Genomic DNA, 26,197 nt, shown 5'->3' with positions numbered 1-26,197 from the left:
TGGACTAAAGCCAAGGTGTTAGTAGAGCTCTGTTCCTCCGGGAGGGGAATCCATTTCCTTGCCTCTTCTAGATTTTAGAGGCAGCCTGCATTCCTTAGTTTGTGGTCTCCTTCCGTCTTCAAAACTAGCAATAGCTTGACTTCCTCTTCTACTTATAAGATCACTGGGCCCACCTAGACAACCCAGAATAATCTCCTCCTTTCAATGTCAACTAGTAAGGTTGATTAGCAACCTTAATTCCATCTACAATCTTAATTTTCCTCTGCCATGTAACCTAACATATTCACAGGTTCCAGAGATTAGGATTTGGGTGTCTTTGGGGGGTGGGCTTTTAATCTGACTACCACACTAACATTTCTTTTAATTGTAAGAAAGGTAGTCCCTGGTCCCTTCAAAACATTTATGGGCTTGGAAAAATTGCATATGATCCAACATGGCTTCTATGTTATACTGTTATCATTCCCCTACAATGGCATATAATATGATTCACATGATGGGAATGTGAGATGTAGCAGAGTAGACTGTGTCATATTTCTCCTATTAGACCATGAAGTTCATGAAGTTGAGTCTCCAACTTACTGTTTTTGCACTCTCTACATGCTTTTACACTGTGGAGCCTCAATAAATAGCTGTTGAATTGGAAGGCATTATTACTAACTAGGTAAATATTTGTGCATGGAAAGCAACTATGTGGATCAAGGATGAAGGATAAACCATGGACAAGAAAAGGACTGAGGGACAGAGAAATCTTTGGAAATGAACCCCCATGTACCTTGAGCACAAAGTTGTCCTCAGCCTGGAGCTTCAGATCCACTACTGCCTTCCTCACCAAAGCTTCGAAGTTGAGATCTCTCCTCCGGGGAACGTCCAGGGCAGGAAACAGGTCCCCGATCAGACCCATGAACACTGGCATGTCATCAGTCACAATTTTGGGGATATTGAAGTCCCGCAAAGAGCGCATCAGGACTTGGTCCTCGGGCCGATCAGGGTCTCCTCGTTTCAGGGATCCCGCCACTACAAGCACGGACTTGATGGCCCGTAGGCCCCAGTCATAGTGGTCCTGCAGGAAGGCAGTGGTGTGAGATTAGAGTTGATAAGATACAGGCTAGTGTCTGCAAGAGGTTAAATATTCAGAGCCCCAAAGAGTATTAGGTGGCTTATGAGGTCCAGGCAGAGCCATGAATGGGGATTAATGACTTAGCAGATCATGATTGTGAGACTTTAGCTGGTTGATAGCCCCTATTTTTCTAACTATGATGACAACATGGCAGACTTAGAACACACAGAAGGTGGGGGTCAGGGAGATTAAACAGAAGTATCTCCAAACCTCTCTGGCTACTTCTTGGGCATTAGAGGGTAGAAGGGCTGTCAGGTTGGGAGCTGTGCTAGCTCTTACAGTCTATAGAGGCTCCATTATAGACGTGTTCAAACTCTCTGAAAGGGGTTTCTAAAAAAAGGTTTCTTAAAAGGTGCCAAAGACCAGGGCCCAATGGTCGTAAGTGCTGACGGCAGAGTTAGTGTAAGAATAGAGCACAGTACTGACATCAGGTCCCACAGCAGGAAGGATGGGGTAGAGTGTATGGTTGAGAGCACATATTCTGAACTCCAACAGATCTAGGTTCAAATTCTGGCTTGGTCATTTGCTTCATGACAGATCACTGTTTAATTAGAGTTGTGATAAATGCTACAATAGATAAAATTGGTGTGAAAAGGAAACAAAGGATTTGGTGACTGTCCCTGAGCTGTGGATTAGAATTCCCTGAAGCAACAATATTTAGAGAAGTCTTAAAGGAGTAGAATTCAGTTAAGCACATATAAGAAAGAAGTCAAGTCAAGGAAGCAGTGTGTTCAAGGGCAGAGGAAACAGTATGTCTACAGGCTCAGGGAAGGGAAGAAATCAAGTTCAAGGAACTCAAAGCATAACAGGGAGAGGGCTGTGTGCTGGAGCTGTTGATGTAGGCAGGAGGTGAGCACCTGCAATCTTTGGTAGAGAGTCATAAGGGGCTTGGCCTTTATTCTAAGGCCATTGAGGAGCATTTTTAAATGATCACTACTAGCTAATGAGTAAAGAACAGATTAGAGGAACTTGCAATAGTTTAAGCAAGAGTCATGGGTGCTGAAGTGGTAGCAGTGAATATGGAAAGAAAATAACTTATTTGAGAAATATTCAGTTAATAAGCACAAGATTAGATGTATACTAAGGAACAGGGGCAGGTCAAGGATAGAGACAGAATTAGCAAGTGAATGAATGATAGTTCCACATGCTGAGCTAAGGAATACAGAAGAAATAGGTTTGGTGTGGGAGTTGTCAGGAAAGAGCAGCTTTCCATGTGTCGAGATGGAGGTGATTTTTGAACACTCAAAGGAAGGAGTGCTATAGACTATTCATTGAATACACCCATTTAGAGTTCAAAAGAGAGGTTGAGCTAGGGCCATAAAACTTGGCATCATGGCCTGGAAGTGAATGGTGGTAAAGAACCAGAGAGAGAGGATACAGTGTAAAAGGGGTCTGGGAAGTGGTTTCTCCATCTTGGACAGAATTCATAGGGCTGAGAAAACCCATGTTATGGCAGCAAGGATGATGAAAGAAAGAGAATCCCCACAGGGAAGGTGAATCTCATCAGGAATAACCCAGGGAAGCTTCCTTGGCTGTCCTCTACCTCAAGACATTCTTCATCCAAGGCATAAAGCTTGGAGATGGTCTGTCATGATTTATTAAGGTGTTATTCCTGTGAGAGAATCCTGCCCTATGCAGAAGTCATACTTAAGGCCAAATAGCAATAAGAAAAATGGGATAAATTAATACCTAACACTAGCTTCTCAATCCCTACCCTTATTTCATGTGTGGTAGAGACCATTCCCTCCAAGGGCTTTCATTGGTCATTACAGTGTTTCTCAAACAATGTTCCATGTGGCATTGGGGATCTTTGAAGTGTTGTAAATATTGAACTAAAAAAGGGGATCCTTTGGTCAAGTTATTTTGAAAAAATGCTAGGCTAAAAAAATTGAACACGCTTCTTTATCGTAGAACTTCTAAGTTTCTAATATGCTTAAGGGCACAGTGAATCTCTACAAGAAGATGCTAATGTGTTTCCCTTGTGAGCTTCTGTGATTGATTGAACACCAAAGGAGCATACCTGTTTGGAGAGAAGCTCTTTGCACAGCTGGTAAAGGGTGATGAACTTTCTGGCTAATAAACGTGCTTCAATGAATCCTTCAGCCACCAGCATGATTTCACAGATCAACTCAAAGTCTGGAACAACCATTGCACAAGGCCTGTGTGAGAGAAGGGCAAGACAGTTTCCTAGCTACAAAGATGAAGGGGAGAGTAAAAGAAATAGGCTTAGACCTTGGAAGGAGCATACATGTGTACGGACTCATAGAAGGACCACTGCAATTATTTCTCCCAAGAGCCTGATTTCATGGATGAGTTAACTAAGGAGGAGGGAGGGAAAATGTCTTGCCAAGGTGATGAATAACATTAGCAGATAGGGGCAGGATTGGAACTACTGCTCAAGTACTGCAACTTAAATCCAGTGTACCTTATACAGGGAAAGACTGGTCACCTAGTATAGAGTAGGCCCTAAGTTGAGGAATTGGATCTCTCTGTGAGTCTTTTAAGAAACTGAGAATGTATCTATTCCTCAGTCTTTTTTCACACGCCAATATACTCAGGATTTATTTATACTTACTTGCATACAAATGTACATATCCAATCCTGAGGTCAAAAGGCAGGCATCTATTAATGCACCTTGTCATGAAATGACATAGACAACATTTATCTGTTTGTTTTCTGTGTATAAATGTTTAGTGTGATTTTTCTCTAGCTCTAGAAACATTTGATTTAACTTCTTTTTATTAATTTGCTAGGTATGTAATAGAAGTCTAAGGCTGTTACATTTGTACTTCTTTCATTGCATTATCCCTACAGATATAAAATTTTGAAAAACATTTCATTCAAGTATATTTTTCCTTTAAATTATGTGATATTACATTCAAATTAAGAAACAGCAAAAAAGCAGCCAAATGCATTCTCAAAATCATTTTGCCTACATGCATACAATGGAATGCAATGCTGCCATGAAATATAATACTGTAGAAGAAAAAACTATTTAATGTCATGGGAAAACATTAACTAATAAAAGCAGAATACTAAACTGTGTACAGTTTGAGCTCAATTTTGAAAAAGGAAATACTATACCTATACAATATTGGAAGGGAAAATGCAAAATGATTACAGTGATTTTCTCTGGATGATGATACTGTGCATGCACAGGAACAGAAGCTCTGGAATTGGACATCTTGGGTTCAAATCCCAATTCTATTGCTTACCAACTGGATAACCCTGGGCAATTTCCTGAAACTCTGTTACCTCACTGTACAATGGAAATAAGCACAGTATCCACCTTGTAGAATTTTTGTAAGCATTAAATGTAAAAGTACATGTTTGCATTTAATTGTTTTAAAAAACATTTTTCTGTTTTTTCCCCCAGTGTTCTTCTATGAATATGTTTCTTTTAACTTCAAGGGGAAAATGTAAGGAATAGTGCCTATCAAGGTGATAATCTACCTCCATTATTTGCGACAAGAGGTTTATTTGATAAACACTTTGTGTAAACAAACAGCAAATAAGACAGTTCTCTGCTGTTCCAGTTTAGACAAAAAATTTGACATCCACAGCTCTTGGTTAAAATGGGACTTGCCTTGGATGAGGAGACATACATACCACTCTTGTGACATAGGAATTTGCCATCACTGGTATAACTGGGCCTCTGAAAACCCAGGGAAGCATTGGCCCCACATCACCAAACAAGGTGCCTTGGGGTTTTCAGTACAAAAATGAGACTAACAGTTTATTGTAGCTTCATACAGCCTATCCTCTTAAGTAATAGCTCAGCAGGCAGCAAATCGGAAACAACGAAGCACCCTGCAGTTTTCTCTCTGTTGGGCTGACTTCTCTTCTCTGAAAAAAGAATTGAGCCTCTAGTTTCTGTTAGAAAAGGCATTTGTGTTTTCTTATCAAAATAAAGATTCAAAAACATGGCAATATCCACCAGTGGTATGGGTGAAATAAAAGAGGAACTCTCATGCATTGCTAGTAGGAGTGTAATTTAATGCCACTCTTTTTAGAAAGCAATTTGGCACTGTGTATCAAAAGCCTTAAAAATGTTTCTACCCATGAACTCAGTAATTCCACTTCTGGGAACCTAGCCAAAGAAAATCATGCATACAGAAAAAAGATGTACATATAGCATTTTACATAACTTTATTTTAAATGTTATAAAGTCTTCCTATTTAACTAAATTAACCATAGGGGACTAGTTCATTATATTATGAACCATGCACTTGATAGAACAATAATAATAGGAAATAGGATGAGATTTATTAAGAATATATAATAGATGCCTGCTCCATGGAGCAACAAGGGAGGGGACAGAAAAAATGATAAGGACTGTAGTCCCAGAGGGTGAGTGATCAAAGAGGGTCTTAGGCATTTTGTGGGGAGGTCCAGGTAGAGAGAGGTGGGGAGATTGGGACAGGGAGAGCAAGGTGAGTTTGTTTGGCTGCAACCCTGCCAGTGGTGGACAATGGCTCACAGTGTCATACAGGGAAATGTGAATCCAAGGGAACAGACTGTCCCTCCAACCAACCTGCCCAGCAGCTAGCTGGGGAGACCTCCCTGTCTCACTCTGAAGCTGGAAGCACCCGTGGAGGGTCCAGAGGTATACCTAGCTGCCCACCTCAAAAGCTGTGCCTGCCTGGTGCTGCAACAGCCATTCCAACAGGTGTTGCGGTCAGCTTCTCCATCCCACATGCTGGGGCCAGCCATCCTGTTGCCGCATGCTAGGAGTGGTCCCCATGCCACACATGCCACCTTGCCCATCCTGCCACTGTGGTCTGGTCTTCTGTGTGTACCAGTCTGTGTTCATTGCAAATATATCTTGGGGTATTTCCTTCTGACTTCAGGGCCTACTATTTTTTTCTATTTTTGGGGGTGCATGGGCCAAGAGTTGAGCCCAGGTCTCCCATGTGGCGGGTGGGCATTCTTTCACTGAACTACCCATGCACCCCAGCCTAGCTTTTAATAGACACTCAAGTAGAACTGCACCCCTTACAAGCAATCTGGAGCTTGGTTTGGTGGGGAATTACTGACAAATCAAGTGCAACAGGGAATCTTCAACACAAACTCAAGTAAATACAAAACTTTAGATGAGTGAAGGAAACCAACTTGCAAAATAATCTTATAAGATAATCAAATGCCCTGAACACAACAGAAAATCACAAAGCATGTGAAGATTCAGGCAGAAATGGACTAGCTAAATGACCAAATCAAAACACCAGAAGGGTCAAAGTACATGGAACAACTTATCAAGGGTATTTATAAAGAAATAAAGGATATCTAGAAGACAATAGAAGAGCATAAAAAAGAATTCAAAAGATTAAACAGAAAAATAGCATATCTCACAGAGATGAAAGATACTGTAGACCAAATTAGAAACATACTAGAGATACCCAACAGCAGATTCAAAGAAGCAGAAGGAAGAATAAGTGATGTAGAAGGCAGAACAATTGAACTAGAGCACACAAAAGAACAAATGGCAAGACAGATGGAAAAACTGGAACTGTATATCAGGGAAATGATGGACAACAAAAGGCACACAAATATAAGAATCACTGGTGTCCCAGAAGGACAAAGAAGAGTAAAGGACTGAAAAAGTTAGTTGAAGATATAATTGGGGAAAACTTCCCAACCATTATAAAAGACATAAATATGCAAATCAAAGAGGCCCAAAGAACCAAACAGAATAAATCCAAATAGGCCTACTCCAACACACATACTAATTAGACTTTCAAATGTTGACAAGAAGCAGACAGCCCTGAAAGCAGCATGAGAAAAGCTATCTATTACATACAAGGGAAACCACATAAGACTGAGTTTGGACTACTCAACAGGCACCATGGAGGTTAGAAGGCAACAGTATGATATATTTAAGATTCTGAACAAGAAAGGATTCCAGTCAAGGATTCTGAATCCAGCCAAATTGTCCTTCAAAATTAAGGAAGACATTAAAATCTTCAAAAACAAACAAAGACTGAGAGAACTATTAAAAAGAGAACTGCCCTACAAGAAATACTAACGGGAATCCTGTCAGCTAAAGAAAAAAAGACAGGAGAAAAAAGTCTGGAGGAAGGTACGGAATTGAAAAGTATCAGTAAGGGTAATTTAAAGGACAAAAAGAGAGAGGGAAAATAATATATAGATCCAACAAATAAAAATTAAAGGATAAGATGGTAGATTTAAGAACTGCCTTTACAGTAGTAACTTTGAATATTAATGGACTAAACTCAGCAATGAGAAGGTACAGATTGTCAGAAAGGATTAAAAAATATAATCCACTTATATGTGTTTACAAGAGACACATATTAGACCCAAAGACACAAATCAATTGAAAGTGGAAGGATGGAAAAAGATGTTCTATGCAAGCTGTAAACAAAAGAAAGCAGGAGTAGTTATATTAATATCAGACAAAAAATAGACTTTAAATGTAAAACAATCCTATGAGACAAAGAAGGACACTACATATTAATTAAAGAGACAATTCACCAAAAAGAAATAACAATCATAAATATTGATGCTCCCAATCAAGGAGTTTCAAAGTACGAGGCAAACATTGGCAAAACTGAAGGGAAGGATAGACATTTCAACAACAATAGTGGAGACTTCAATACACCACTCTCCACATATATAGACCAATCAGACAGAGGATCATAAAGGGAGGAGAGAACTTAAAAAATCCAGTAAATGAATTAGACCTAATAGATATGTATAGGTCATGATACCCCAAAACACCAGGATATACGTTCTTCTCTAGTGTTCATGGAGTGTTCTCCAGGATGGATAATATGATAGGACACAAAACAGGTCTTTATGAATTCAATAGATTGAAATTATCCAATGCATTTTTTCTCACCACAATGAAGTGAAGTTGAAAATTAATAATCACCAAAGAATCAGAACTTTCACAAATACATGGAGATTAAATAACACACTCTTAAATAATAAGTAGGTCAAAGAAGAAATTGCTAGAAATGGATATCTGGAGATGGATAGTAATGAGAATACAGCATAATAGCATTTATGGGATGTGGCAAAAGCCATACTGAGGAGGAACCTTATTGTCCTAAATGCCTATACTAAAAAAGAAGAATGATTAAAAATTGAGGACTTAACAGCTCATCTGGAAAAATTAAAGACCAGCAAACTAACCCCAAAGCAAATAGAAGAGAAATAACAAATATTAAAGCAGAAATAAATGAACTGGAGAACAACAACAATAAAAAACAATAGAAAGAATCAACAAAACAAAAAGTTGGTTCTTTGAAAAAAATCAATACAATTGATTGAGCCCTAGCTAGGTTGACAAAAAGAATAAGAGAAAGGACACAAATAAACAAAATCAGAAATGACGGTGGCGGGGGGGGTGTTGTTACCATGAATCCTGAAGAAATTTTAAAAATCATAGAAGAATACTATGACCAACTATACATGAACAAGCAAGACAACTCAAATGAAATGGACAAACTTCTAGAAATACATGAACTACCTACACTGACTCAAGAAGAAATAGAAGATCTCAACAAACCAATTACAAGTAAAGACATTTAATTAGTCATAAAAAGTCTCCTACAAAGAAATGCCCAGGGTCAGATGGCTTCACACAGGAATTATATTAAAATTCCCAAAAGAACTAAAACCAATCCTGCTCAAACTCTTCAAAAAAATTGAGGAAAAAGGAATGCAACCTGACTCATTTTACAAAGTTAGCATCATTCTAATACTAAAATCAGATAAAGATGCTACAGGAAAGGAAAACTACAGCCCAATCTTCATAATGAACATAGATGCAAAAAGTCTCAACAAAATACTAGCAAATCGAATCCAATGATACAACAAAGGAATTATACATCACAACCAAAAGGAGTTTATACCAGGAATGCAAGGGTGGTTCAACACAAGAAAATCAATCAATGTCATAACGCACATTAAGAAATCAAAGGGGAAAAAATCACATAATCATCTTGATTGATGCCAAAAAAGCATTTGAAAAAGTTTAATATCCTTTTTGGATTAAAAACACTTAAAAAGGTAGGAATTGAAGGAAACATCCTCAATATCATAATGGGCATATATAAAAAACCTATAGCCACCACCATACTAATGGTGAGAGATTGAAAGCATTCCACCTAATATTGGGAATGAGACAAGGATGCCCATTGTCACCACCATTATTCACCATTGTACTAGAAGTCCTAGGTAAAGCAATCAGGCTGGAGAGAGAGAAATAAAAGGCATCCATTTAGGAAAAGAAGAAGTAAAACTTTCATTATTTGTAGACAACTGATCCTATACTTGGAAAACCCTGAGAAATCTGCAACAAAACTACTTGAGCTAATAAATAAATCCAGCCAAGTGGTGAGTGATATAAGATTATCTTGGATACAAGATTAATGCACAAAAATCAGTAATGTTTTTATACATAAGTAATAACCTAGCTGAGGAGTCATTTAAGGAAAAAATTCCATTCAAAATAACAACCAAAAGAATCAAGCATCTATGAATAAGCTTAATCAGAGATGTTAAGGACTTGTACACAGAAAATTAGAAAACATTTTTACAAGGAATCAAAGAAGACCTGCACAGATGGAAAGACATTCCATGCTCATGGATAGGAAGCTTGAATATTTTTAAAATGTCAATTACACCCAATTCGATCTATAGATTCAATGCAATACCAGTAAAAATTCCAACAACCTACTTTGAAGACTTGGAAAACCTAGTTATCATGTTTATTTGGAAGGGAAAGAAACCTTGAATAGCTAAAAAAGAAGAGCAAGTGGGAAGACTAACACTTCCTGACTTTAAGGCTTAGTATAAAGCCACAGTAGTCAAAACAGCATGGGACAGGCACAAAGACAGAAGTATTGACCAAAGGAATTGAATTAAGAGCACAGAGATAAATCACCAAATCTGTGGTCAATAGGTCTTCAATTAGGCTCCCAAAGCCACTGAACTGGGAAAGAATAGTCTTTTCAATAAATAGGCATGGGAGAGCTGGATATCAATAGACAAAAGAATGAAAAGAGGACCCCTACCTGACCCCTTATACAAAGTGTATAACTCGAAGTGTATCAAAGACCTAAATATAAGAGCCAGTACTAATATTGCACACTATGGCCTATAGTTTAACAGGAATATAGCAACAGTACCACAGCAATACCAGGGCTGAATAATCGGGGGGAGGGACAAGAGATTGGGGAGGCTTTGATTTGCTATTTGATGAGACTGTGTGTATTGGTTCTTTGTCTCTTTGGACCGATGAAAACTGTCTAAAATTGAGAGTGTTATTGATTGTACAACCAAGTGAGGATGCTATAAGACATGGTTTGTTTATTTTGGACATTATCCATGATGCCCAATGGATGGAGGAGGCCGAAGAGTACAATGACTGAGAAGCCAAAGGTAAACTGTGTTTTATATATATACAAAATACCTGTGAATATATATGTGTGTGTGAGTGTGTGTGTGTGTGTGTGTGTGAATATTGTGCGGCTACAAAAAAGAACGATGTAGTGAGGCATGCAAAAAACAGAATGAATCTTGGGGACAATCTGTTATGAAAAATAAGCCAGAAAGAAAAGAACAAATATACTACGGTCTCATTCAGTAAATACTTATAAGAAAATTGGGGCCTAGATTGCAAACTTTTATAGCAGCCATACTTATATTTCTAGATTCTGAAACACAGCACTATACGTGTATAGCTGGCATTTCCCTGGAATTTTGACTACCTCTGTGACACCTAAGATTCAGAGCTGGTCCTCTGCAGCCCTGAAAGTAAGCACTGCTATATACAATAACAGTTAAAGAAACAAAGAAACAAAAAGAGATCAGCCTTCAATTAGAGATTAAAATGAAGCCAATCTGGCTGGATCTAAAGCAAATCAGAACACAGGCCAAAAGATGATAGTATATGTATCTAGAGCTTCACCTACTGTATGAGACCAAAGGCAGAGAATTTATTCTGTCTAGGTCCTAAATTTTCTGTAATACACATTCTAAATCAATCTGTCTGGATAGCTCATTTAAGCAATTCAAACACATATATAGACCAGAATGGGAACAAGACCTTGTAATTCCGTATAGCTTAAGGTAATACCCAGAGATATAACAGACCATGATGGGCTGATAATTGAAAAGTATCAGTAAAGCCCCTTGAGGGACTGGAGAAAAATGTGGAACTATTAAACTTTTCCTTCTGGGAAACCCTGGTGTTCTCTCAAATATTAGGGACTCTTAAGAAAATAGGCTAAGCCCTTGATTTTGAGGCTTTCCTTATGAAACCCATTTTGAGGCTAAGCCTAACTATAACTATACCTAAGTGTTGCTTCCAGGAAATCTCTTTTATTGCTCAGACGTGGCCTCTCTCTCTCTCTAAGCCCAACTCTACAAGGAAAATCATTACCCTCCCCCTCGTGGGACATGATATTCAGGGGCGACAGTTTCGCTGATGATGTGGGATATGACTCCCAGGGATGAGGCTGGTCCTGGCGCCATGGGATTGGTAATACCTTCCAGACCAAAATGGGGAAAAGAAAGGTAACAAAATAAGACATCAGTGGTTAAGGAAGTTCAGATACAGTCGAGACTATTCTGGAGACTACTCTTATGCAAGCTTCAGCTAGATATTGCTAATTGCCACAGTTTGCCAAACCCCAATCAACATCACACCTATTAACCCTAAAGAACACCTAGGGCTCTAACTGAGACTCTATAAAAGTTTTATTACATCCAGAAGGTTCCTAGACTAGATAAACCCTCAAACCCAGAGCAGCCAGCCTCTCCAAGAACATCAACTAATTCCATCCCCCATCCTATATTATTGACACCCCTTCTGAATATGAAAATGTTAGAAAAGGGCATAGCCCAAAATTCTTACAGAGTGGGAGAAGGCTCAAAGGAGAAGGAGTTAGAACAGCAAAGATAAGGTTTAATAAATGAGTATGACTGCTGAATCACTATATTAATATTTCTTTTAGTCTCCAGTGTTTTGGAACGGCTAGAAGGAAATACCTGAAACTATGAAATCTATTCTGTAGCTGCTAGTTGGAGTGTACTTTAAAATTATTGCTTTATCTCTTTTTATACATTATATTTCACAATAAAAAATGTTAAAAAGAATATATAATGGAATAAAATACTATATGTTTTCATATAAAATTAAAAACAAAACAATGTGGAACTTTATGTACACCACAAATGTAGACTACAAATTATGAATTTAAAGTATTCATATAGAAAAACAGAACAAAATTAAGCAAAAAATATTACTGGTAAGGGTATTAAAAGGATTTTTAATCTACTTCTCAAAAATTCCAGATTTTCTCTAATATATATGTTATATTTTCATTGAAAAAAAATCAGAAAAGAAACTTCTTTGGGGACCCTCACCTAACCCTCACCTGAAAAGAGCCTTGAGGTTCTCCGGAAGTTCTGTGCGGCCGGCATAGCCAGGGTTCATGGTGATGAAGATACCAACTGAAGGATTCAGGCTAATCTCCTCCCCAAGGAAGTTGAATCGCTGTTTCTTATCTTTAATTGCATCTTGAATGCTTTTCACCTGGTGAACAAATCAGCAGAAAATGCCTCCACTGCATTTTATTAGTTGGTCATGCTAAAGCGGGGAACTCATAGCCACAACCAACATAAGCACCATTGTTTTATGGTTCCTTAATCTGAAGAACTTTCACATCTTGCACTCTGAATCCTTTACAGATGGGCATGGGGCACAAGTCTAAGAGAAATTACGTGCATTTTGGGGATTGAGTCACATATCCCACACAAAACATGTTCAAGTCTTACTCAGCATTCCTGTGGGTGTGAACCCATTTGTAAATAGTATCTGTGAATACATTAAGGTGAATCAAGGTGTGGACTCATTTGTGACAAGGATCCTCAGAGATCCTACTCAGGTGTGGCCAAACTGAATTAGGGTGGGCTTTAATTTGTATTACCAGTGGCCTTATATAGAGAGGAAATTCAGACACAGTCAGAGTAAGCCATAGAACACCACCATGTAACAGAGGCAGAAATGCAAGTTAAGGAACCCCAAGGATTCTGACAAGCAAGCCCCAGGAAGCAAAAGACTCTGGTTGAAAGGGGGACCTGACAATACTTTGATATTAGACTTCTAGCCTCCCAAACCATGAGACAAACTAATGTCTGGTGTATGTGATAGCAGCCCCGGCAAGCTAAGACGGTGTCCACATCTACATCTATAAAAAGTGGGTAAGGGGATGGGGGAAAATAGCAAACAGATGCTTAATTCCCTCTGAGCATAGGTTTCCTCTGTAATAACAACTAAAGTGTATTCATGTCCTTAGCACTTTTTATATATGAATTCATTTGATCCTCATGACAATCTTTAGAGGGGAGCAATTTCTTATCATTACCCTCACTTCTCTACAATAACATGGAAGCACTGAATGTTTGGGTAGTTTACCCAAATTTATATGGCTACAAAGTGGCAGCATTTAGGATTTGAATCCAAGAGAACAGACTGTCGACCCTTTGCTCTGAGTTACTGCATGATAGCTATAACCAGTACCTACCTCAAGAGCTTGTTCTAAGGATTAAATGAAGTGATGTTTATAATGTGTGTAGCATTGATTAAAGTGTTTAAAAATTGCAGCTAACATGGTAATTGCTGATATCACCAATATTATGCCAGTTGTGGTCCTTATTGGGTATTAACTCCTCCAGTCACTTCCCAGGCTGCATCTCCAGATACACAGGCTGAGGAGGATGATCCCTTTGTGGAAAGAGCATCCTGTCTGTGGCCAGCAGCAGAGAGAGGATCAATGGCAAAGATAGCCTGGGTCAGACCCAGAAAGGCTAATTAGTATCTTTCTAAAGAGATTAGACTTTTTCTCAAACATGATCTGTAGCCAGAAAGGATTTAAGTATACGTGGTCAGATTTAGGTTTTAATCACTCTTTTAGCAGTGGGAAAGGTGATGGAAATGAAATTCAGTGATTTTTTTCCACACCCGATCCTTTGGAAAAACACGTGCAAAAATGATCAACAGCAGGAGGGAAGAGAAAAGGCAAGTCTTGGAGACAAGTCTACAGTCTTCCTCAGACAGGGCTCAGAGGACTCTGGATATTTGTAGCCTTTCAGGGTTCTTGCAAGTAAAACTTGAAATCTGGGGTCATTTCAAGGTTTTAAATGAGTCTTTACCATGTTAGCTAACTCTGAGGTGTTAGAATAGCCAAGAGTAGCCTAATTCTGTGGAGAAGGGGCAGGATGAGTGTGTGTGAGTGAGACAGAGAAAGAGAAAAGGGAGGGAGATCAGAGAGACATAAAGGGGCAGAGACAGAGAGAGAAAGACAGAGATGGACAGACACACACACACACACTTACACAGAGCAAGATAGAAAGACAGAGAGAAGAAGAGATTGAGAGCGAGAGACACACACAGTCAGAGAGTCAGAATAAAAGAGAGGCAGAGACAGATAAAGAGACACCCACACAGAGAGAAACAATAGACTTTTGCACTCTCTGCTACTGGGCAAACTTCTCTCCAGTGTCTGAAAGTGCTGGCACTTCTTTACCAGGATGCGTGATAATTCTACAATTAGAATTCAGCTCCCTTCCCAAAGTGAAACTCTAATGACTGAATACATTTGAGCTCACAGCAATTAGTTTAAGCCTGAAATCTCTTTTTCTCTGTGCAGAATATCAATGTCATACTGGCAGAGGCAGTCTCCAGCACGCTGGCCACACAGATGAGTTCCACTTGCTCTCACCGTGTACAAAAGAGAGGCTCTGCCATGGAACCTCTCACCATCTTTATTTCCCTGCAAGGTATGCAAGTGATAAAGGCTGAACTGTTACTTGGCTACTGGTTTTTCTCTTTATTTTTCCCCAATCCTTCCGTCTACAAAATATATAGAGAGAGCTCATCTTGTTATAGAATGGGGATGTTGGTTTAACTACCATTTACAAATTGCTCTGATACCTTTGGGCCAATGCTAAGGTGAGAGCCAAGGACCATTTCTGTTGTTTGCTCTGACTCATCATTCCCTTCTGCCACACCAAAGCCCAGAAACTTCATGCTCAGCAAGAATTTACAATGCACTGTAGGATTGAAGGCATCTGTGCTTTTGTGTAACATTCTGTAGTGGGGCCCTTGAGGAAGAGTGTTGAACAGACTTGACGATGTAGTTGAAACACCAGTGCTAATAGAAGGTTACATTAGCCTGGTTTGTACAGGACATGAGACCCCTTACCTGGAATTTCCTCATTGCCTTAGCAATTTTCCTCATTGCCCCTTTTCTCTTCCCTAGTATTGTGATCATTTTTGCACACGTTTTCCCAAAGGATCATGGTGCTGAGTGAGGTCTGAAGAACAAACCATGTATTGTATCAGGAAGCCCTGATAAGGACTAGGCCCTGGAAAAGTCCAGAGGTCCCTCTGGAATGTTAGGAGGAGAAGAAGATGGGCTGGAAGTGTATGGACTAAACTGGAAACGCTGTCAGTGGAGGTACACACACAGGTGGCTATAGATGGATATAAAGGGTGCCAGGCCCAGTTCTCACTCATAAGATCTGTTTCTCCACTAAAGAAACATCATTCTGGGGGGATTTTAAAGCCACAGGAAAAACACAAAATAATAACTAACATTTATTGAGCTCTTGATATGTACTAGATGTGTTCTGTGTATGCTACATGAATTATCTCATTCAATCCTCTCAACAACTCTATGGTTCTCATGTCATAGATGAGGGAACAGAGGCAAAAAGCAGTTAAGAATTGTGCCTGGGATAAACTGTGCTATGGCTATGTATGATGTTGACATTAGGGGAAGTTGGGAGAGGGTATATGGGGACTATCTATATTATTTTTGCAACATTCTTGTGTGTTTAAATTGGTTCAAAATAAAAAATTAAAAGAATAAAACAAATCCACTTGATGACAGACAGTTGGCAAGTGGGGCAACCTGAATTTAAAACCAAGTGATCCAGTGCCAAAGTACATGTTTTTTAACCACTTCCCCAAATTGCTTTCTTCCAGAAGGAACACTGCTATAAACACATATTATCCTTTCATCAATATATATATTTTCAGAGTAACTTGTCTGTCTCTGAATGTAATTGTTTGTTACAATTTGGAGACATAAGTTTCCATAAAATAAGAGAAGGTTTTGTTGCCGCTCATTTTTTAAAAAAACAAATAAAGGAAAACTATGTAGAAACCATCATTCTCAATTGGGGGTGGTTTTGCTCACCAGGGTACATTTCACAATGTCTGGAGACAGTTTTAGTTACCAAAACTAGAGAGGATGGGTGATACTGGCATCTTGTGGGTAGAGGCCAGGCATGCTGCTAACCATTCTACATTATACAGGACAGTCCCCTATAACCAAGAATTTTCCAGTCTAAAACATCAATAGTGCTGCTGGGGCTGAGAAACTTTGGTCTAGACTAAGTATTTTACCTATGAGGAAACTGAAGCCAAGAATATATGAGTGACCTGTCCTCCATTCTACAGCTTGTTTGCTCTGATTCCATCAAAATTCTCATATAAATTCTTGGTCCCACCTCAGATACACTGAATTATAAATTCTGGAGGCGGGGCCCAACAATTGCATTTTTTTTTGCATGGGCAGGCACTGGGAATCAAACCCAGGTCCTCTGGCATGGCAGGCAAGCATTCTTGCCTGCTGAGCCACTGTGGCCCACCCACAATTGTGTTTTAAGAAACCCTCCTGGTGATTCTGATGAGAACAGTGCAGTCTGATTCTTAAATTTCTACTAATACCTGCTTCTGCCCAGGTGTCCCCATTCATGGGTGCATGTTGATGTTTTCCCACTCTCAGAGGAGCCAGGGGGCTCCCTCCCTTCTGCCCCAACTTTCATGGAGAGGATCTGTCACTGCAGTCCACTAACCCAGACCAACTGGGCTCAATCTCGTGGGGTCTTAATATGAACCCAATCTACATGGTCTGCAAAGGATGTTTTCCTTATTTGACAGGCTCCCTCTGGAATTCTCATTCTCAAAGTTTGTTGAACATAAGAATCCTGTGGTAAGCTTTTTTTTTTTTTTTTTTTTCTCTTGCATGGGCAAGCACCAGGAATAGAACCTGGGTCTTCAGCATGGCAGGTGAGAACTCTGCCTGCTTAGCCACTATGGACTGCCCTGTGGTAAGGTTTTTTAAAAACCTGATGCCAGGTCCTATTCCAGATCAGAATCTTTGGGGAGTGGAGACTGTGCACTATTATTTTTCAGGATTACTTAGGCAATCCTAATATGCAGCCTGAACTGAGATTACTGTGCAAGAGCAGAGCTTCTCCAACTTTATTGTGCAGAGGAATCACTGGAGATCTTGTAGAAATACAGATTCTATTCCAGCAGATTGGGGTGTGACCTGAGAATCAGAATTTCTCACAAGTTTCCAAGTGATGCTGATGCTACTGGTCCACAGTTTGAGTAACATTGGGATAGATGATTCCACCCATGCCTGCCCCCCGCCCCCACTGTCTACTCTCAGGACACCTGATGGCAAACTAAGTGTCTTTGCCATTGGACCACAATGCCCAATACAGATTTTATGACCCCCAATCTCTCCCCAACCACCTTCTCTTTCCAGTCTCAATGGCCCTTTAATTATACTGCTCTAATGAACTTACTTTATACCTTTTTATATTTTATATATTTGTATAGGTTTTACTTCTAAGATGATACTAAGATTAGTCTATTCCAGGCCATTACTGGTCTCAAATCATCAATCTGTTATCTCACAAGCCATGTGTACTTCGCTGACTGTGGCATTCGATTTTTGCCTTGAGATCATAATGCTGTTTTTCCCATCATAGACTGGAAGTTGGTGCTCAAGGTGGGTAATGTCCTTGGGTCCTCCCTATCAGGTCTTGCATCAGATACACTCAATGAAACATTGCAGCCACATTATCTGCAGGTAACACTTTTAAGGTGGTCATCAACCAATCCTATGCTATGTGAATCCGCTCAGCTTATTCTCTGCATGCCTGTTCTTTATCTTTTCACTCCATTCAAGTGGCCCACTCTGTAGTGCCCTAAGGTCATTTTGTTTTCAAGCCTTTGACTCCAATTGCCCCATGTTACTAAAACCCTACAAGTTTCTCTCTACACTTGCAGATTGGAGTCTGCTGCCTTCAGGAAGTGCAACTCACTCATTACTTTTTATTTTTTAAAAAATATCTGTGTCTTTTAATTAGAACTTAAACTCTTCTATAAAGGCTATTACATTGGAAGTTCTGTTGGCTTTGAGACTCAAGCATTTGTTTGACACCTTGAGTTCTTGGAACACTGCTGTGGTGGTCTCCCAAGTCCTTGCTAACTGATCATCTGTTTCTGTCTGCTTCCCATTTCATCCCAGTACACTGTAAGGACTTGCAGAGAAGGAAAGAAAGTGGCAGGAATCCATGGCCAGGAGCATGGTCAAAAGAAGCAGTGCAGGTTGCAGGGTGGTCCTGGTTGCACATGTCCCTGGGCCCAAATAATCCAAGGCCTAGCAAGCTTCTTACAAGATTTATGGCAAGATGATGAAGAAATAGTAGTAGTATCTTAAACATTAGCTAGTAGTATCTTAAACATTTAAAAAATAGCAGAATAATTTGTTGGAATTGCCACACATTTTTTTCAAATGGATATTCAATTCCTCTTGACCAATATTACAGAAACATGAAAAAATCCCCCTACAAGGACACTGAAACATAATCACTTTGGTAGAAATTACTGGGAAGAGAAGCACAGACGGGTGAGGAGTGGAGAGGAGGAAAGGCAGAGGAGGAGAGGAGGAGGGTGAGGGATAAGAACTGTCAGCAGCTGGTGCAGCATCTGAACCAATATGCCAGCCTCTATTAACGTGAGAATAATTAAGTGCAATTTTCTCCTTGGATGGGTATACGGTTTTAAATGCTTCCAGCCCAGATTTTTGCACAGGCTGTTGTCAGACCACTTTCTTGAGGATGTCTTTTTATGGGTATGTTCCTAAATGGGGGTGTGGAAGCATCAGGGAACTCCAGGTTGCTCTCACTTTATTTCATTGCAGAAGCAAAATGGAACTGATCTTGGAGAACCCCTTACTGACACTGTGCAAGGCAGTTTCAAAATAAGACAAATCCAGTATCTATTATGCAGGCAATGCTATTGGGCACTGGTTCATCTTTAAGGTTGATGAGATTTCCTGAGGCTGGTCCAGCTAAGAAGGAATGAGAGTGTAGAGGAGACCAGTAAGTCAAGACGTGAGTGTCTCTTTCTCAGCCCCATGTACTCAGCCATCTACTTGTCTTCAACCCATTGCCTTCAGTGCGCAGATAATAATGAAAGTCATCTCCATCCACCATCATAACCATCATCATCATTGCTGTCACCTACCATCACCATTGTCACCCTATCATCCTCACCATCAAATCATCTTCACCATCATCCCAACCATCATCAACATCATCATTGCCCTCATTATCACCCTCATCATCTTCACCATCAACACTATTATCATCATCATCCCATCACCATCATCAACTCACTATCACATCATCGTCACCACCACCACCACTTCCACCATCATGATCATCACAAAAGACTAACTTCTATTGAGTGCCTACTATCTGCAAGGCTCTGTTCTTAGTGCTTTACACGCATTAACTGATTTAGTATTTATTACAGCCCGTCATGTAGGTACTATTATTGACCCCTTTTTTGTATGTGGAAATTGAGACATGGACTTGCCTAAGGCACATAGCTGGTAGCTGGAAGAGCCAGACTTGAATACTGGCAGTGTGGTTTCAAAGCCTACACACTAACCACTTCTTCCACCTTCTTGTCTGGTTAACCCCATTCTATAAGAATCTCTTTCTTTCATTTTTTTTCAATTCCAATTACATATGGAGTTTGCTTACACAATCTACAGCACCCAAAAGGGTCTATGCTTATCCAATACAGCTCTCTCACCGTTTCCCATCTGCTCTTCCACTGGACTCCTTGGAGGGACACACCAAGATGGCCCTTTGGCAACCTACTAACCCTGAGCACCACAATGAGAAACTCATAGGTGGAACTACTCATGACGAATGGTCCTGGACTTGTATGAGGGCAGTCACAGCTGCAATCTGGCTGGCAAGAGCAGGAAATCCTGGCCCTCCAAAATCTGTGGCAAGCCACCAGAGGGCCACAGGGGGAGGCCTACAGGCTTCAGTTCAGGACCTTGCAGCTCCAATCAGGAATGCCTTGAGAAAGTTTCAACCACCAGTCTTCCAACTACTTAGCCCCTGCTTATGGGAATATAAGGTGATATATGAATGGTACCTGGTACTAAACACACTATCAACTCATTTTTGTTCACTTTTCCTTCCCCCCACCATGTTGTTCCCACTGTCTGTGGGATCCTTACCCAAATTCAAATCTTCTCCAGCCTTTTAAGGCCTGGTTTCAAGAATACATATTGGGAAGTCTTATGTCATATTGTGAGTCAGTGATCAAAGTACTTATACAACTTTGAGGAGTGCTCATGTCTGTCTTAAGAACCCAAGTTTTTGAGATTAGGGCCTGATTCAATGTAACCTTTAGCATAGTGCTTGCTCTGTTACAGGCACTCAATAAATGCTTTCTGGATGATATGAAAGACGTGGCATGCTTATATAAAATCTGATAAAAAATTATTTCATTCATCAGTAGTCACACTATAATCTTAATTTATATTACTTGAGTTAATTAGACTGAGAGACCTGAAGCAACTTGCCCAGAATCTCAGTTCAGAAATGGAAGAGCTGAAATTTAAGCCCTGGTCTGACTATTTTCACAGCTTTTGTGCTTTCCAAGGAGCTGGAATCTGCTGTCTTAGTTGATCATTTTCACACCTCTGTGAAGCAGGTAGGATAGATATTCTTTATTATCATTTTACAGGGAAAGCAATGGAGTCCTATAGCTAGTAAATCGATCCACCTTGGTGGTACGGCTGTTTTAGGAGACCTGCAGGATACCCATATTTGAGGAGAGTCTCTGTCTGAGCCTGATTTTAGAGAGTGGATGAAGGAGCAGGAAATGTAAATGGATGAAAGGGGAAAGCGAAGTGGGTGCCCAGGAAAGGTTGAAAAGCAGAGGACGTAGACTTCCAGAGGGCTTGGCATGATGACCAGGAGCCTCCCACCAATTTCCTGCCCCCATACCTGCACTGCCACCACCGACAAGACTTCCACAGAGATTCTATTAAACTCATCAAAGCAACCCCAGGCACCAGTTTGAGCGAGGCCTTTGTAGATGTTGCCACAAGACTGCAATGAAATGTAGAAAGATTAAATTAACAACAGCATTGGGTTTATCAATACATTTCTAATTCATTTTCCATCTTCTTTATTACAGATACTTCCAGTCCCCTAAAGACTACTGGTCAGAAACTCATACTAAAATTTCAAGAACAATTAAATTTTTGATGGCTATGGGGTACCAACATAACTCACAGGATCAAACAGAACCTTTTCAAGACACTGGGACTAAAATCCTTTTAAAATGTCATCAGCGTTGCATTACTGTTGATTCTGTAGCTTTCAAAATCCCAGGAAATGAATAAAAGATTAATTTCTTTTGTACCATTCAGATAAAAACCCTTCCATTCAGCTTTAGGCATGCACTAATGGAAAAGTTTATGCCTGTATCCCATGCCCAAATACCCAGATTTCTCAGAGTGGCACAGAACTGAAACAGGGGGTAGGGAGGTGATACTGCATATAGAAAATAAAGTACAGGTAAATCTTTTCAAATGAGGGCAAGAAAAGAATTTCAAAGGGAAGAAAGTGTTTCTGCTCTAAGAAATAAAAACCATCCTGGGCTTTAAACTAGTGAACCATGGAGCAATTTAAAGGGATAAATTAATGGTAGATACTCTCAAAACCATTGGCAAGAAGATATCATTAAAACGCTAAGAAAATCTGCAAATAATGGAAAAGTCCTATTCATGCATTCCCTGGGCCCTTTTGATCATCAGTTTTGTCCGTAGAATGACACTAAACATAGGGCTCAGTCCCTCATAGAACTTTTTAGGTAGGTAGTAGGGGCAATGTATACAAATAAAACAGGAAAAATGCTTCATCAGTATGGTTCTAATGGACAATATAGATCACAAATGTTATGGAGTTTCTAGAGGAGTGGGGCACTGTGTTCTAGAGCAATCAGCTTTACCAAAGAGGTGAATTTCAGATATTACAACTGCAAAATATTTTTCATGGAACATAAGACCTGAAAGATATTCCTTGAAGAAAGGGTTTTTTGGTCAAGCAAGTCTGACATTCTATAAATGACACTGACATTCTATAAACCACTTCTTGAAATTTGGGAATTCTATTAGTATTTTAAGGGTCCTGAGAAGTCCTGCAACAAATAAATTAGTTTGACTTTGTTATATGGCTAGAATTTTTCCCCCTCTTATAACCCCTGGTTACTGGCAAACACTGGCATAGTGGAAAGAACACAAGATTAAAAGTCAGAAGTTCTGGGATTTAGGTATCTCACAGATCCATATGCTTCAGAACACGCAATGGGGAATACAAGCCTAAAGGATAGTAGAATATGTGCAGAAAGAATGAAAAGGAAAAGGCATTCGAAGGTGAGGGAAGATTATTGATGAAGGATGAGAAAAATCATAATATATTCAGAGAAACATAAAGGTGACATTCTGGTTGGAAAGTCGGATTACTAATGAGGGTCCTAGTTATAAAAAACCTTGAATGGTTATGAGGGATGTTTGGAAATTTATAGAAGGGGAGAACATGATTAATACCATGTATTAGGAGAATCAGCCCAACATCCATATGGGTTGAGTTGGATGTGGAAAACACTTTAAAAAGAGAGGAAGAAAAAACCCTACCTTTTATTAAACTTCTTGAATTAATTGATTATTCATTGAACAAATGCTTAGTGAGCATGTTCTAAGTACCAGGGATTGTTCTAGGTCATTAGAAATCAGCTATGAACGAGGTAAACAAAAGTCCCTATCCCTAAGGGGCTTAAATTCTAATGTAGAAAGCAGATAATGAACAGAAAAATAATATAATATCAGATAGTGATAAGTCTTATATGGAGTTTCAAAATAAGGGTGAAGTGGCTACTTCAGATTGGGTAGTCAGGGACAGTTGCTCTGAGAAGTTGACATAAGTTGTAGGCATTGTATTTGTGTACTTAACATTATTCCAGTTAGTTCTTTAAAAAATCTTATATATGGATGTCAATTATATACATGAGGAATATATAATATAATAAATATCTAATGTATATTAAGCAACTGTCAAATGTCATAAATACTTAGTGGAAGTTCAGGAGTCAAATGTCAAAATCCATGCTTTTCCATATTAACAGGGACTTCAAAATTTTTTTTAACCTGAGGACCCCTTTCATCAAATGGAAACCCAATATATACAGAGAAAAGTAGAGTTTTCAAGAGTGGATGCTTGTCATCTCCACACTTCCCCACCCCATCCCCACCCCAGGTGCCTGCAGCAGAACCCCAGGACTCCACGTTGCTCCATTTATTTACGTGCCCCATCTCCCTACTTCTCCTGGCGCTACTGTTTAGGCTGTGATAAAGCCTTGCCAGGAGATGGTACGTTTCTGGGCTAGGATAAGGGCGAGGAGAATAAGGCTAAAGGCCTGACAGTGAGTGGCATGGAGACTTAACACTGGTAACTGACTGGAATTAGGGATGGAAAGGCACACATAAGGATGTCTTAAAATTCCAATCCTGGACCACAGGGAAAATGATACTATCATAGATGTGAATGAAGAATCAGTCAGGGAAAAAGACAGGAAGCCAGTCGGCACTGCCAGATGAATGTCAAGCACACTATGAGGGAAGAGTTGAATAGAGAGAGAGGACTAGAATTTCATATATTTTAAAAACATATGAAATAATTAGGAGAGGTACCAGACAGTATAACCCTGTATACGAATTTGTGATAAACAGGACATTCCAGAATGGGTAGAGAGCCACAAGAAACTTGAGCTCTTAAAGTTTTGGATGAGTGCCAAACAGGGCACATGGCATTTTAACACATCTTAACCCATTAGAATGTCAGCTTTAAAAACATGATCAAGTTCTAAGTACAACAGATATTCTGTCCCCATTTTTATTTCATCCCTCAGCTCTCTTCCTAGGGCCTGGCTGGGATGAGGAGAGGATGGAGTGAAGGTCAGGAAGACCTGTGTACACTTTACCAGGTATCACTTGGCCAAGGTACCTGAGGGGTTGTTAACAATAGAAGGTGGATGATGAGACTGAATGAGGTGGGGAGGGACCAAGAGCCAATCAAGAGATCTGACCTTGAAGTGATGGGCTCCAGAAAGAACCTGCAGGCTTCAGAATAAAAATGGGAGCATGATAAAATGATACTGATTCCCTGGGCAACCAGAGGCAGCATGAATTGAGACAGGAAGAGACGAAAATAAGGGAAACTTTTAAGTGAAAACATTGCAGTCATTCAAACCTGAGGGGTCAAGGAGCCAGATGAAGGGGTGATAGAAATGGAAAGGAAATGAGCAGCTAATGAAAAAATAAAAATAAATGATGCTAAGAGAATAAGGGAGGGGATGAGTGATGAAGCAGAGGGAGGCATTTTAGAGGAGAGTTCAGACTGGAGTCCCAGGGACCCTCAAGATGCCCTCTGCCTCTGGAATTCTATAAGAAGGCTTCATGCCATTTAGCTTCATGAGGATTGGAGCATTCAGGGAGGTTGCGATTGAATACAAGAACAATGTGGAGACTTGAGGAAATCAAAAAGTTATTGCTTTACTCTGTTAGTGAGACTTGGAAAACCCATAAAACTAGTTCCTTTTTTATATTATAACAATGGTACTCTCTCCCTTGAATTCAATGTGGAGAGGCTATTGCTGAAACATCAAATGGTTTTGAACCTGAAAGTATTTGAATTTTTTTTTTACTTCTTTGTGGCGTTGATATTCTAGAACACCACTTTTTCTTAAGATTCCCTTCTCTCTTAGCTTCTGGAATGTTATACTTCCACAATTCTCTTCCTACTCTGAACTTGCCTTCAATCTCATTTGATGGTCCTTTTTGATCATTTCAAATTTTACTTGTGCACGGATAACTTCCAAATCTATTTTTCAGTATTTTCATTGTTACATGTTTATATATAGCTTTTTTTTTTTCCTGGAGAAACAGATAGAACATGTTATTGTATCATGAAGACACATCAAAAGTGACACCTGGTAAAGTGTACACAGGTCTTCCTGACCTTCACTCCATCCTCTCCTCATCCCAGCCAGGCCCTAGGAAGAGAGCTGAGGGATGAAGTCAAAATGGGGACAGGATATCTATTGTACTTAGAACTTGATCATGTTTTTAAAGCTGACATTCTAATGGGTTAAGATGTGTTAAAATGCCATGTGCCCTGTTTGGCACTCATCCAAAACTTTAAGAGCTCAAGTTTCTTGTGGCTCTCTACCCATTCTGGAATGTCCTGTTTATCACAAATTCGTATACACGGTTATACTGTCTGGTACCTCTCCTAATTATTTCATATGTTTTTCTTGTCTCTGTAAACTCCATGGTTTCTATTTCTTTCTATCTATCCTCTATCTGCCTGTCTTCTTTCTTTCTTTCTATCTATCTATCTATCTATCTATCTATCTATCTATCTATCTATCTATCTATCTATCTATCTATCTATCCATCCATCCATCCATCCATCCATCCATCCATCCATCCATCCATCCATCTATCATTTATTGTATCCTCTCATGATACCCAAAACATGCTGAACAATAACAATATACATTAGTTTGAATCCTGTAATACTTAAAAATAAAAAATATAATTCTGAACAGCTGACCACAAAGGGGAGAGGAGCTTTATAAGCAACTTAGTGAGGCAATTTGATCACAAAGGATATTTAGTGGCTAAAAGGGAAACATCTTCATTTTGGTGTGTTTCACCAAGCCACTTGGTGTTGCTCTGCTCTGTCTCTGTATCACACGAGTGAAGCTTCCCTCACTGTTCAAACAAACTAAGAATAGACTCCTCCTCTCATGCCCTAATCTTAGAGCAATTGGTGGAACCAGGATTCAGAGATTAGTTTTGAAAGGCC

At 39.6% G+C, this 26,197-nt stretch overlaps 1 protein-coding gene across 10 annotated transcripts in view; it reads right to left on the bottom strand.

Annotated features, from left to right (window-relative positions):
- The window catches only part of DNAH9 (dynein axonemal heavy chain 9), a 372,566-nt gene that overhangs the window by 219,634 nt on the left and 126,735 nt on the right, over positions 1-26,197 (bottom strand). For 9 of the 10 annotated variants that reach the window (XM_077166001.1, XM_077166002.1, XM_077166003.1 and 6 more), the window contains 4 exons: positions 21,272-21,376; positions 12,523-12,680; positions 3,138-3,276; positions 773-1,060 (listed from right to left, as the gene is read on the bottom strand). In XM_077166001.1, coding sequence (XP_077022116.1) covers positions 773-1,060; positions 3,138-3,276; positions 12,523-12,680; positions 21,272-21,376 — 690 coding nt within the window. Of the gene's footprint in view, positions 1-772; positions 1,061-3,137; positions 3,277-12,522; positions 12,681-21,271; positions 21,377-26,197 lie in introns of those variants that run through there. The other variant, XM_077166010.1, reaches the window with a different exon arrangement.

This window comes from Tamandua tetradactyla, chromosome 6 (assembly GCF_023851605.1).
Source record: "Tamandua tetradactyla isolate mTamTet1 chromosome 6, mTamTet1.pri, whole genome shotgun sequence".
Classification (NCBI taxonomy): Eukaryota; Metazoa; Chordata; class Mammalia; order Pilosa; family Myrmecophagidae; genus Tamandua; species Tamandua tetradactyla.
Note: the sequence above shows the minus strand (reverse complement) of the source record. Positions and strands in the feature narration are given on the sequence as shown.